General features: G+C 39.2%; 1 protein-coding gene across 1 annotated transcript in view; it reads right to left on the reverse strand.

The window, feature by feature from the left end:
• The window catches only part of ACBD6 (acyl-CoA binding domain containing 6), a 264037-nt gene extending 249015 nt beyond the window's left edge, over positions 1-15022 (reverse strand). The window contains exons 1-3 of the mRNA XM_006876436.1: positions 14738-15022; positions 6689-6753; positions 2968-3064 (exon numbers count right to left, since the gene is read on the reverse strand). Of these exons, the coding sequence (XP_006876498.1) occupies positions 2968-3064; positions 6689-6753; positions 14738-14962 (387 nt within the window). The 5' untranslated portion in view covers positions 14963-15022. The remainder of the gene's footprint in view (positions 1-2967; positions 3065-6688; positions 6754-14737) is intronic.

Here is a 15022-nt window from a genome sequence, read left to right on the forward strand (position 1 = left end):
AAAAAAAAAAAAAAAAGAATACTTGGCAGGAGGCAAAGTGTTTGGGCTCCCAAATGGGTCACCAAATTGGCGTATTAACCACATTTCAGTTTTCTTCTCTCCAGTTGTTGGTGGTCTTCACTCTCTAAGTGAAAACTAATATCGTTCCTTCCCTTGGGGTTTCTTAATGACACTGTAAAGCAATTTGTTCAAAGCCCGAAGGAACTCTTCGGCAACTTCATCAAGCCAGGTTGTTCTTCAGCAAGGTGGTTCTTCTTATTGTAGTCAATGATACTTAGACTCTCTACCCAAGTTAACAAAGTTGTTAACCTATCTTCAAAACACAGGCAATTAAAAAAAACATAAAGAAATAACTTTCCAAAGGGGCCCCATGGAAGAGAAAAACAAAAAACTAAGCCACAAGATGAGTTCAGTTTCAAATCTGAAAGGTGACTGCCATATAGTTTTGGGATTTCCACTAGTCCCTAACTGACCAGTAAGCCATATATTTATCTTTTATGATTTCAAGTTTTAGAACATATTTTCCCCCACTCAATCCAGGACCTTTTAATGCAATCTCTTTCAAAGCAGTTGGTAGTGGTAGTTGGTACTACCTAGTTATTCTGATCTTAGGGTAATGAAGACTGATGTTCCCATGGCACATTAGACCTTTGGACTGTTACCACGTGTCTTCGATTTTCAACATTCTTCCTGCTTCCTTGCTTGTTTTTTAAGCATTGTGCCTTGTCTTCTTGTATGGTCTTCCTTATTCATTGTCCTTATTCTAAGAAAGATCCTAGAAGAATTGATTCATTTGAGTTATGTTGTTAGAGGAGAATATTACAAGTACCATGGACTGCTAAAGGAACAAATCTGTGTTGGAAGAAGTACAACCAGAATGAACCTTAGAAGACAGGATGGCCAGATTCGTCTTTCATACTTTGGACATATTATCAGGAAGGATCAACATCTCTGGGGAAGAACATCATACTTGGTAAAGTAGAGGGCCAGCGGAAAAGAGGAAGACCCCCAATAAGATGGATTGGCACAGTAGCAGCAGCAATGGGTTCACACACAGAAATGATTGTGAGATTGGCACAGGACCGGCAGTGTTTCCTGCTATTGTACATAGGTTGTGCCCTGACTCGACAGCACCTAACAACACCACCCTTGTCTTTGGACTGAGTTTGGCCTGACCACTGAATTTTAAGCTGCAGGATCTGTATGATACACACCTGCATGCGTACTTGGGTGTTTTATAAAATCTATTCATAATATTGCTGTTTTGTTGTTGTTAAGTGCTGTTGTGTTGGTTTAGACTCATACAGACCCTGGATGGGGCTTCTGAGGAGTTGGTGGGTTTGAACTGCGAACCATGTGGTTAACAGTCCAGTGCTTATCCTACAGCACCACACCAGGACTCAATTATAATTAATGGATGGTTTTTAACAGAGTTATAAAACACTCATGTACGCATACAGGTATGTACCATAAAGATCCTAAGGCTTAAAATTCAGTGGTCAAGCCAAACTCAGTCTGAAGATAAGCATAGTGCTTAAAAACAAACAAGGAAGCAAGAAGAGTGATGAAAATCGAAGACATGTGTAAACAATTGGTCCAAAGGACTAATAAGCCACAGATAATCAGTCTTCATGACCCTGGTGCGCTGCAATAGGGAAAGCACTGCAAGGTCAGTGGTTCAAAACCATCAATTGCTCCTCTGTAACCCTATACAGGGTTGCTGTGAGTTGGAACCAAGTTGACAGCACTTAATAACATTAATAATAAGGAAAATTTCTGATAATAAGGACTCAAGTAAATAAAAAACATCAGGAAAATTTTCAATGACTTCCAAAAGACAGTAGTATCATTACAGATATCCTAAGTTGGTTATTTCTTCCACTTTGTACTCATAATTAAGATACTTTTATATGACAGAGAACATAATCTTTTAAGATTACTTACACAACTCTGAGATTTTTAGATTCCATTATTGATGGAACAAATATTCTAGTAACAATAATGTGCCCATGAAATAATTATTACAAATAAATTAAAATGTGCTGAATTTACTCATCATTGAAATATGTGGCTTAAATATTTTTATTTAAATATCCAATTTGCATTTTTGATATGGTATTAATGTAGCCTCTATGTCATTTATCAATCACGCTTTACAATTAAAAAAAAAATTAGCAACAGCATCTTTCTTTTTTAAGTTCTTTCTAGATGCAATAAAAGAGTGTATTTAAATAAACAATACCCAATGTCCCAAAAGTCCATATTAATTTCTCCTTCCACTGTACTTCCTAGCATCTTTGTTATTATTTGGTAGTATTATATTTTTGATGTTTAATCTCCTCTAGGCGTCTTTCAACATAGCAGAAAGCATGTCTTATTCATCTTTTATCTCTATAAATAAGCACTAAATGTACACACTAAAAAAAAAGTCTGAAAGTGAGAAACTTTGCTTTTCCCAAGATAGTAGTGATGATCTCAAGCTAAATTCTTTCAAGTTCTGAAATTGAGCATTTTCATGATTAAAAATTATTAATATGCCTTTGGAGCCTTGGTAACATAGTGAATTATGAGCTGTACTGCTAACCGTAAGATCAGTATTCGAATTTACCACTTGCTCCACAGGAAAAAGATGAGGCTTTCTGCTTCCGTAGAGATTTACAGCTTCAGGAATCCTATACCGGGTAACTGTGGGTCAGAACCGACTTGGTGACACATAACCACCACCATCGCCATTATGCCTTTAGTATTGCAACACAATTCAGAGACGTTCTCAGTATGAGTGGCTGGTTTTACTAAAATTTATGCAGCAGTATTTTTAGATAGGTAAATAATGTACTAATTTTATAGTCTTTTGATTTAAGAAAATAAAATTTGGGGAATGTTACTTATGCCTAAGCTTAGTTTTAAAAATGTGAAAGGAGGATGATATGTTTTTAGAAAGCATCATTTGCAATCATTAAATCTTACCTGAGGATTCCAACCTGGATCTAATTTCTTAACTACTGCGATATATTCTTGCATTGCCTGGCTGGGGCTTGAATCACCAAGTGCTTTCCATGCTTCCCTATGGTACAGAATATGCAGAATAGCCTGTCATTAGCTATGTAAGCAACAGAAACAGTATTTTTTTTAACAAAAAGTAATGTATATACACATTTGAAGAGCCAGAAGATCTTGAAATTATAAGTCATAGATAGCAGCCCTCTCTTTGACTTTACATTGGTCCATGGCAGTTTTTCAACCTTTTTTTCCCCATGTTGTCCCACCTAATGAGTCTTTTGAGACATTTTGTTCTAACCACACTCATGCATGGTATTTTAATAACACAGATATACTGCACATCTGTTAAATTTTAGAGAGCTATAAACCACTGTCCACCTCCATCTGTCAGTGTGTCATACTGTGGTGGTTAGCATACTGCTGAGATGCTGGAAGCTATGCCGCCAGTTTTACAAATACCAGCAGGGTCATCTATGGTTTCGGCTGGCCTTCCAGACTAAGACAGGCTGAGAAAAAAAGGTCTAGTAGTCAATGAAAACCTTATGGATCACAACAGAGCACTGTCTGATTAGCTTGCTTTGGGCACATCATCAGGAGGATGTTGGTGGAGGAGATCACATTTGGTGAAGCAGAGGGACAGTAAGGAAGAGGGAGACCCTGGGTGAAATGGACTGGCACAATAGCCACAACAGTGAACTAGCACATCAGGTAGGTGACCATGAGGATGATGATAAGGTCATCATGAGTAAGAGGAGATTCAGTAACAGAGATCTCTTTACCTACCTAACTACTCATCTAGAAACCATTTTAATACCTAAGATTTTATTGTTGTTGCTGTTAAGTGCCATCGAATCTCTTCTGACTCTAGCAATGACACCGTATGGGGTTTCTGAGGAGCAGCTGATGAGCTTGAACCTCCAACCTTGTGGTTCAAACCAACCCTTGCCGTCCAGCTCATTAACCCACAGTGCCACACCAGGACAAAAACACATTTTTCATCCCTGTTGAGAATGCATGGTCTGTAATCCAAAAAAAAGTAGGTCTCATCTTATACATTATCTGTACTTAAGGAATCAGTAGTCCCTGTGTGGTGCAAGTAGCTAAGTGCTCAAGAAAGAGCTTAAAGGTTGCAGTTCGAATCTACCCAGAGGCATCTTGGAAGATAGTCCTGGGGGTTCTGCTTCCAAAAGGTTACCATCTTAGAACTTTATGGAATAGTTCTACTTTGCACACTTGGGATTGCCATGAGTGGGAATCAACTCAACAGTAGCTCACAGAAATGGTATCAATAGTAGGAACCATCATCACACAAAATATTCCCTGGAAAAGTCCTTCACATTTCTTACTTGAGGTGCAAGGAAGACACCCTATCCTTCTGATGATGAGTGTGACACCACTCCTCTTAAGTGTGTCATTCCCAGCATAGTAAACCAGATGACTGTCATATTCAAAGTGACTAATACCATTCCATTTAGCTCACTGTTGTTGTTGTTCAGTGCCATAGAGTTGGTTCTGACCCATAGTGACCCTGCATAGGGTTTCTGAGGCACAGCTGGTGAGCTTGAACCACTGACCTTGAAGTTCAAACTGACTCTGCAGTTCAGCACATTAGTCCACAGTGCCACACCAGGCATTAGCTCACTTAACACTTAGGATACAATCTTTATGTGTTCCATTTCATTGTTTACAACTTCCAATTTAACAAGATTCATACATTCCATGTTTTGATTATTAATGGATATTTACAGGTGTTTATCCTCATTTTGAAGGAGCTCTGGTAGCGTAGTGGTTATGAATCGGGCTGCAAACCGCAAGGTCAGCAGTTCAAAACTACCAGCTGCTCTGCAGGAGAAAGATGAGGCTTTCTGCTCCCATAAAGATTTACAGCCTTGGAAACCCTGTTCAGGGTCGCTATGGGTCGGAACCGACTCAACAGCACTTAACAACAACAACAATCCTCATTTTGAGTTGTGCCCCATCAGTAAATGAAGATCCCAAAAGCTTTCCTCCATTTGCTTCATCACGGTCAACTCTACTTTGAGGGGGCTGCTCTTCCCCAGTTGTATTTTGAGTGCCTTCCAACCTGAGGGGTTCATCTTCCAGCACTATATCTGACAATATTCTGGTGTTATTCGTCATGTTTCAATATTCAGTATTCTGGTACTGACAGTGTTCTACTACTTTTCACTAAATTTTCAGTGACTAAACATTCCTGGTGTGGCACTGTAGGATAAGCACTTGACCTCTAGGTCAGTGGTTCAAATTCACCAGTCACTCCTCGGAAACACTATATATGGTAGCTATGAGTTGGAACTGACTCGACAGTACTTAACAACAGAAAAAAGCATTGAGAAGTAATCTGCCTCTCCATCCTAGTCTGTCTTAGTCTAGAAGTTCAGCTGAAACCTGTCCACCATGGGTGACCTGCTGGTATTTAAAATACCGGTGGCATAGCTTCCAGCGTCACAGCAGTATGTAAGCCACAAAGTATGACAAATTGTCAGTCAAATGGTGGAAACAGTCTGCTTAGTAGCATAATTGATTTACATTCTTGTTTAACGTCTATATCTCCTTACAGATGGGTTTGCAGACAGGAAATTTTTCCAGAGAAAATACACTGGATCATAAGGTCAGTTTGAACTGCAAGGTTGGCGGTTCAAATCCACCAGTCACTCCTCAGAAACCCTACACAGGGTTACTATGGGTCAGAACCGACTCAACGGCACTTAACAATAACAACAACAAACACTCTGATTAGCCTTACTCTAGAATGTAAAGTTAGAATCCATCGTCCTTAGTACTTCCTCTCTCAGCATATATATTTCATGTTTTTTAACTCTACCCTCTCTACGGTGGTGGTGGTGGTGGTTGTGTGCCATCAAGTTGGTTCTGACTCATAGTGACCCTGTATAAGGTTTCAGAGGCTGTAAATCCTATGGGAGCAGAAAGCCTTGTCTTTCTCTGGAGGAACGGTTGGTAGACTCAAACCGCTGACCTTGCGGTTAGCAGCCCAACACATAATCCACTACGTTACCAGGGCCCCTTTTCCCTCTCTATATACCTTTTAATTCCAGGACTAAGGCTCCAGAGTACTCCCTTCTATAACAAAGGCCCCTTGTAGTATGCAATTTCTTTTTAAACTTAGACAAGGTAAGAAAAATAAGCATTCATAAATGATAAGAGAGGGCCTTTGAATTAGAAGTAAAAATATTAGGCCATGGGAGGAGGGAAAGGGGTATAATCCTTTACTATATGTTCAGAATAAGAATCAGTATCTGTTGTTTTCTTTTCCTCCGAAAAATCCCTTCAAAGGGGAGAAGTGGTAACCCATCAGGGGTTTTATGATAGGAAAGGAAAACCTCACACAAAAGCTTTCTAATATAAAAAATGTATGAGGGGGCATCAGAAAGTTCATGGAAAAATTAAATGAAAAGATAATGGATTTTTCCCACAAACTTTCTGAAGTCCCCTGATACGTCTATTGTGAACATTAAGGCTTAAGAATCCTTCAGGAGATTTAGCTAAAATTGGATTCTATTAATCGCTCTCCCAATTGCCTGTCATTAGTATAGTCTACATCAGGGAGAGATTAATATAAAAATTCTTTAATCTGCTCACTGCTTTATATAATTCCTAAACACCTAAATCATTTCCATCAACATCAGTAGAGAGAGCAAGAATTTCTTACCATTTTTGCTTTCCTTCAAAATCAAAGAAGCTTGGTTTAGGAGTATTGCAATTTCCAACTTTGACCTAAATGAGGGGGGAAAAATTCAAGAACTTATTTTTCAAAATAAGTGCTTGAGAAGCTTTTTGTTTTAAAATGTATTATGTATAGTTAGCAACTACAGTTTAGAAAACATTCCCATTAGTATAGAATAATATAGTTTAACATTCCTTAAAAAAGCAAACTTAAAAAAATAAAATAAACCTTAAATGCATGCTGCTTTGACTTGCTACATAAAACAACTGTTAATCTATTACTATAGTAAAGAAAAAATATGGGAGGCAGTTGCTTTCCTAAATAAGTAAACAAATGACACATATATAACAAATTATAAATACAAATTATGCAGTCCTTATTATCACTTACAACACAGAATTTTTTAACATACCATTAAAGGTCAGTTGATCAGAATTCATTGTTTACTGATTCTGACAGCACTATTACCATTTCATCTCTTCCAAATTCCAGGATAAAGAGCATTATTTTAAAAGTGCCCTATGATGAACTCTTCTATATCAATTTAGATGACAAAAGTCATGCAAAAACAAGTTCAAAAGTTTCTCAACAAAACAAATTTTAACTATTCCAAAATAATCCTTTCTTGTTTACCATCAATATCTATTTTCAATCTTCAAATGGCATTGCAGTTCAATTAGGGCAATTATTCACAAAAGTACAAACTCATTATACAGTCCCTGACTCCCTTCAGCAGATGTTGTCTCCCTTTTCTGTGAACTCTCATAGCACTTAGTCTGTATACCTCTTAGGGCATTTTTCACTTTACCTTGGGGTCCTGGTGTGGGGTGGGCCTATGGGTTAATGCACTGGATTGCACAGTCGGTTTGAACAGCAAGGTAGACAGTTCAAGCTCACCAGCCACACCTCGGAAACCGTATACAGGGTCACTATGAGTCGGAACTAACTTGACAGCATTTAACAACAACAGCAACAACCTTGTGTTAGAAAGTTTTGTGAGTCTCATCTTTCCAGTCTCATTTTGGAGAACAGAGCCTCTAAGAAGCTGTCTTAATTCACCTATACCATCTAATACAATGCCTAACTAAAAGTACCAAAAAAAAAAAAAAGTTTGTTGAATATGAATGAGTACATTAGATATGTGCAAAAAATACCTATCCTATTTCCAGTAATACTAAATGCTACAATCTGATCTGATTGATTTCCAAGGGGCCCTTCCTACTACCTCCTGTTATTCTTACATCCTTAAGTTTTGCTAACATCAGATTGATTCCTTTACTCAATCACAGTGGCCTTAGGGATTTTTAGTTGTATGTTTTGCTCCTGTTATTTCCTCACCTACAGTACTGTCTCTTCGTTCAGCTTTTCAAAATGTGAAAATCTCCTTCAAGTCCCACTCAGGGCTCAGGTCCTATCAGCCCTCTCTGTCTACTGTGATCGCACTCACTTCTGAATTCATAAGTAATTATCACCTTTATCATTTACTAGCAATTAATTGGACTCCTGGTGTGATATCATAGCACTAGACCACAAGGTCAGTTTGAATGACAACATCAGTGGTTCAAACTCACTAACTGCTCCTCAAAAACCCTATACAGGTCGTTATGAGTTAGACCCAATTTGATGGCACATAACAACAGCAATTAATTATATGGTCCTGTGACTGTTATACTGCACACTTAAGCAGGAACAGCCCTGCTATGGTGAGGACAGAGAGAAAAGTGGGTTAAAAAAAAGCTTCAGATATCTTATTATCTTGAATGGACTATACAGTAATCCTGTGAGATATGCCATTACAAACTCATTTTACAAAGGAAGATAGGGGAGTTCAGGGCAGTTGATGCAATTCACACAAGAAGAAATAAAACAGGATTTGAATTCACAACAGTTTGACTCCAAAGCACAACATTCCTATATTACAACACTCTGCCTTACATGCTATACAGAATCTGGGTTTCAGATCTGGCACAAGTAATATCACTTGAACTACTGGATTGCTAGAAACTGAAATGAGATAAACTCTATAAACTCTAAAGCACCATAAAAATCGTTGTTATTATTATTTCTGTTTTCTATCCAAGGAGCTCTGGTAGCATAGTGGTTACAAATCGGACTGCTAACCTCAGGGTCAGCAGTTCAAAACTACCAGCTCTTCCGCAGGAGAAAGATGAGGCTTTCTGCTCCTGTAAAGATTTACAGCCTTGGAAATCTGTGCAGTGTCACTATGAGTCCGAACTGACTCCACAGCACATAACAGCAATAATAATCCAAATATCAATAAATGGCAGAAACAAATACCAATATCTGTTATCCGATTCCAAGACACTTACCAACAACAGCATGTACTGGTAATAACACAAGTTTCTACTGGACACATGGCCACCTAGATAACCATTAAATGTGGCCATGCAACTTCTGCCTTGGTTCTAGGGATTAGGTATGTGTGCAAGTGATACACAGTCTTTAAAAAAGACACCTGTCCCCTCTGTGCTTGTTGCTGAAGAACATGCACATGTGGTGACAATGAGCCACCTCTCGCCATTGAGAGAGGACCTTTGGGCAGTGCTTCTCAAAGGTTTTGGTCTCATGGTCCCCTTACACTTTTAGAAATTGAGGATCCCAAACTGCTTTTGTTTATATAAGTTTTATCTATAAATATTTACTATATTAGAAATAAAAACTGAAACATATATACTGATACACTTTAACAATGTTGTTGTTGTTAAGTGCTGTCGACTCGATTCCGACCCATAGCGACCCTGTATAGGGTTTCCGAGGAGTAGCTGGTGAGCTTAAACTGCCGATCTTGCAGTTCAAACGCTGCAGTCTGGCGCATTAACCCACAGCGCCACACCAGGACAATAAGAAGCATAAAATAAAAATAACAAAAATAACATTAACATAAACCATAAAATTTATGAAAAAACAACTGCGTATTCTAAAATAAAATAAAAATTCTGTGAGAAAAGTGTTACTGATTTACATTTTATAAATGTCTTGCACGTGTTGACTTAAACAGCAGGCAGCTGAATTCTCATATATACAAGTATTAAAATTTTGACATCTACGGGTTTATAACAAATGGGCACTACTGTGCGAAAGGCTTATCAAGACCTTATTATTACTGTATTATTATATTAAAGATGTTTTAGTGTACTGGGAAGTGTTTCTTTTAATGTTTTTTATGCATAGAAAGAAAGAGTCCTGGTATTGCAGCTGTTAAAGCGTATGGCTGCTAATCCAATGTGGTGGGTTTGATCACACCAGCTGTTCTGTGGGGAAAAGATGTGGCAGTCTACTTCAGTAAAAACTGCAGCCTTAGAAACCCTGTGAGACAGTTTTCTCTGTCCTATATAGTTGCTAGGAGTTAGAATCAACTTGAGGGCAGTGGGTGCTTTTGGAATGCATAGAAGGGTTCATTTATGTACTGTATACAGTATTTTTTTGCCTATAATGTACCCACATAAATGAACATACACATATAACATGCATGACACACATATGAAACTAATATGCAAGGAGGTGGTTCAATTTGTACTAAGACAAATATTTGACTGACATTAGACATGAAACGTACCTAACAGTTCCCACTTATGTACAAATTTAACTTAAAGACAGACTTGGGATTAGAACTTGTTCATAATCAGAGGGGTGGCCTATAGTTACTTTTGCTGGCAGAGTTAAAAACGAATGCACAGAAGGACCAAAAAAAATGTCAACTTTTTCATTTAAAAATCGTTTGAGAACCACAGGCTTATATGAGACTAAAAGAGCTATTATGTTTGGTAAGTTTAGAGATCAGCTTGAGAAAATAAGGTTTTTAACTAAGCTTATTTTTATTATCTTCCTACCTTGGCACTGTAGGATAAGTACTCAAGCATAAGGTCGGTTTGAACTGCAAGATCGGTTCACTCAAATCACTCCTTCTTCAGAAACCCTATTCAGGGTCACTATGAGTCAGAAAAGGAGCTCTGGTAGCTTAGTGGTTACAAATCGGGCAGTGAACCACAAGGTCAGTAGTTTGAAACTACCAGCTGTTCCACTGGAGAAAGATGAGGCTTTCTGCTCCCTTGGAATCCCTGTACAGGGTCGCTATGAGTTGGAACCAACTCCACGGCACGTAACAACCACAACCAGGTAGGAACTAGAATCCCGGTGTGGCGCTGTGGGTTAATGTGATGAACTGCAAAGTCAATTTGAACTGAAAGGCTGACAGTTCAAGCTCACCAGCCACTCCTCGGAAACCCTATACAGGGTGGCTATGGGTTGGAACCAACTCCATGGCACTTAAAAAACAACAACATGCAGGAATTATGGAGTCCTGGTGTGGCGCTGTAGGATAAGCACTAGACCGCAAGGTCAATTTGAACCACAAGGTTGGAGGTTCAAACTCGCTCCTTGGAAATCTTATACAGGGGCTCTATGAGTCATAACAGACTCAACAGCACATAACAACAACAAAACAACAACCTGCAGGAATTATACTGGATATTCAATTTTGTCATTCTACTAAAGTTGCTATTGTTAAAAATAAAATAATTAGGGGAGATTCATGAAAATTGTGACTTAATGTCATATCTAAGCAAGCTCTCCTAACGTCAAGTTCTGGAAGTGGTGAGGATCACTCTTCCTCCAGAATATCGCGTAAGGTGAGTACACCTGAGACAGAATGGCCACAAGCTGACAGGTGATTGTAGTTCACTGATGACTCAGAAACCAGACACTTAATACTGATGATGCTAAGATCAATACGTACAAATAGGTTCAAGAAAGAAGAATGTTTCCTGAGGAATTTGGAGAAAACATGTAGAATAAGCACTGGACTGCTAACCACAAGGTTGGCGGTTCAAACCCTCTAGCCACAACCTCAAAAACACTATACAGGGTAAGTACAAGTCAGAACAGACTTGATGGCAACAAGTCTTACAGTGCCCAGAAAATCAGCAGTCATGCATGTGCCAATGTTCAACAAATACAAGACAGCTTCAAAAAGTTTGTGGGGACAAGAGAGGAACACACAAATAGAATGTGGGACCTTATCCAAAGAAGCAGCAGCACCAGAGATGGAGGTAGAGATGGGGGCATGAAGGACTCTAGATTCATCAACTAAGAAGAGAAGGACTAAGAACTGGTGGCCAGGAGCAGACTTGCAGAATGTGCCCTTTAGAGATGTAAATTATTATATATGCCTGAGTGGGTTTTTTTGTTTGTGTGTTTTTGAAAAAAAAAAAGCTAACGTGGATAAAGAGAAATACTTTTAACTAATGGTATATGGAGGGGATTATAATCAATGTAATGAAACAAGTTATATGAATTGTTGAATGTGAAACTGATGATGTGTCCTGTAAACTTTCACTCAATCCACAATAAAAACCTTAAATTAAAAAAAAAAAAAAAAGTTTGTGGGGAAATGCCATTATCTTTTTTTTTTTTTTTTTATGTTTTATTGTGAATTATGTGATAGTTTACATGGGAGAACATGGTTTCATTGCCATGGTTACAATCCCCTCCATGCATTATCAGCCAACAAAAGGGTTGATAAGCCTGTCCCTTGGTCATCAGCACACAGCCCCTCTCCCTCTCTGGGTCTAGAGTCCCCAACCACTCCATCTCTGGTGTCACTGTTTCTCTGGGTAGGGTCCTGCATTGCGCTCTTTTACCTTGATGGTCCAAGGACCCTTGCTCCTGGACTGCAAAATCAACCACTCTCCTCCTTTTGCTACAAAGCATCTACCTTAACATTTCCAACCCTCACAATTAGTCCTGATAATAATTATTCACTATTGCACCACAAGAAACAATATAGTCTTATCCTCATCTCCTTTCATCAACCCCACCCAGACAGACTGGATACTACTCAGTGAAATTTTACCTTCCTCCACGCCCTCTGGATCTAGGCTCCCTCTTGAAAGCTTGTAAGCTTTACATTCATCCTATCATATATGGTTTCATTGCTCCGCTCCCCCCCTCCCCCATTTTGGGTAGCCAATGTCCAAGTTGCCCATCCCTGTCTACTCTGTGTATGGAGGAGGTGAGAATGATCCTCGCTTTAAAGATTTGTTCCCTCTTTTGAGCCACTGCATTCATAGGTGTAGGTAAAGTTCATCAAATTGTATCAGATTACTCTTTTTTTCCTCTTCTTTCTTCTTCTAGCTGAGTTCTGATCATGCAGCCATTGAAGTCAGGTCAAGTGGGTATTATCTGCAAGTGTGGGTGTTCTTGTGCATGTGCCCTCTCTTCTTATCAGCTGGACGCTTCACTCTCCACTCTAGTCCTCTGTGGCTATGTATGTCACTGACTCTGGGCGCCATTATTTTTTAATTCCATTTTTTCACATACTTTGTGAAACCCCCCTCAAACTTGTTAAATAATCAAGTTTCATTCTAATGTTGTTAGAAAAAAGTAAATGACCAAAGAGAAAATAGATATCCAGACCTTCTGCAACAAAATAAATTCCAAGGCCATTTTGGGGTCAATTTCCATTCAACACATTAACTGATATTCAGACTAATGATGATCGGTCTTCAAAAGAAAGTTTATCTATATTTAGTATATTCATTTAAGAATTCAGAGAAACGTGTAATGATATTTTAGAAAGATTTCCACCCATAAGTTAAAATGTTGTTGCTGTTAAGTGCTGTCGAGTCAATCCGACCCATAGCGACCCTGTATAGGGTTTCCAAGGAGCAGCTGATGAGCTTGAACCACTGACCTTGAAGTTCAAACGGATTTGCAGTCTGGCACATTAACCCATAGCGCCACAACAGGACTCCACAAGTTAAAATACATGAGGTCAAATAAAGGATTTAAAAAAAAAGTTTTAATGGGCTATTATCCAGAATTTCATTTCCTCCAAACAACTGGAGATTCCCTAACTCTTGAGTCAATTCTTTTACTTACTTACATCTAGACTTCTCAAATACTTTGTAAGCTTCTTAAAGACAAGTATCTGGAAACTTTTGTTTCTATATTGCATTCCCTGGAGGAATAACACTAGTTTTGCACATACTGAACAAATATTTAATTGACAAAGCAGTTCTTTTCCTTCTGTCACCTAATCAGTTACTCGCATGAGAAATAAACATGTCTTACAAGAGTAACTCATTCATTTACCAGTACATGCTGTTGTTGGTAAGTGCCTTGGAATCGGATCTGACTCACAGCCACCCTACATAGGGTTTCCAAGGAGCAGCTGGTGGGTTTGAACTGCCGACCTTGTGGTTAGCAGTCCAGTGCTCATCCTATAGTGCCACACCAGGACTTGTACATATTTCCAGGTAAAGTTCAGAAGAGATAGTAGTTGCAATTTATCTGTATGACCGTGGGCAAGTTACCTACTCTCTATGGGCTTTGTTTACTTTTTCTGTAAATGTTGTTAAATGCCATCGAATTGGTTCCGACGCATAGTAACCCTGTATAGGGTTCCTGAGGAGTGGCTGGTGAGTTTGAACCACAGACCTTGAGGTTCAACCCAACCTTGCAGTCCAGGACCACTAACCCACAGTGCCCCTAATCTTCACGAGATCTAAAATTTTTATTGTATCTAACAGATGGAAATATTCAGCCAAAAAGCAAGTCTAAGGAAGTTAGTGTTACAAAAAAACAACAACACAAGAATCAAAGTAGCACTTTTATTTTTGCATCGCATACAATCACATCGTTTTCTTGGATCGCAAAGCTTTTTATTAGTTACTATATTACTTCTACATGACTCTGGCAATCATGAACGATAAATCTTACTTTATTATCCTCATTTTGTAAAGGTTGAGGCTCATAGAAGCGTACGTACAAGGTCACTGAGCAAGTCCAAGTGGACAGAAAAACTACCATTTAGGGTCCAACTAAACATCACTCCGAGGGGAGTGACCTGGGCCTTCCTACCGCTAGTGATGCTAATCCCCAGCAGATGATGAAAAAACAAAACACACTTACAACTTGATCATACCTATTCATTAACCATGCACGTTGGTGTCAGTTTGGGGAGGAATGAGAAGAACCCCCTCCCACATCCGCCTTTGCCTTAGACGACTTTACCTGCTTGTACCGGGCATACAGGTACAGGAGCTGCTCCCTGCTGGCCACCTGAATCAGGCCTTGGAGGTGCGCTGCAGCCTTCTCGAACAGCTCCGTCAGGTTCCTGGATGTCTCGGTTTCGGCACTCTGGAACGATTCACCGACATCTCCGGAGTCGTCCCCCGAGCTGAGTTCTCCGCCGCTGTCGCCCGTGGTGGCCCCCGTGGGTAGGAATGGCGAGGCCATGTCGCCGTGCTCTGTCAGTTCCTCTGTGTCGGGTCTACCCTCCTCAATCCGGATGTACCG

This window comes from Chrysochloris asiatica, unplaced genomic scaffold (assembly GCF_000296735.1).
Source record: "Chrysochloris asiatica unplaced genomic scaffold, ChrAsi1.0 scaffold00379, whole genome shotgun sequence".
Taxonomy (NCBI): domain Eukaryota; kingdom Metazoa; phylum Chordata; class Mammalia; order Afrosoricida; family Chrysochloridae; genus Chrysochloris; species Chrysochloris asiatica.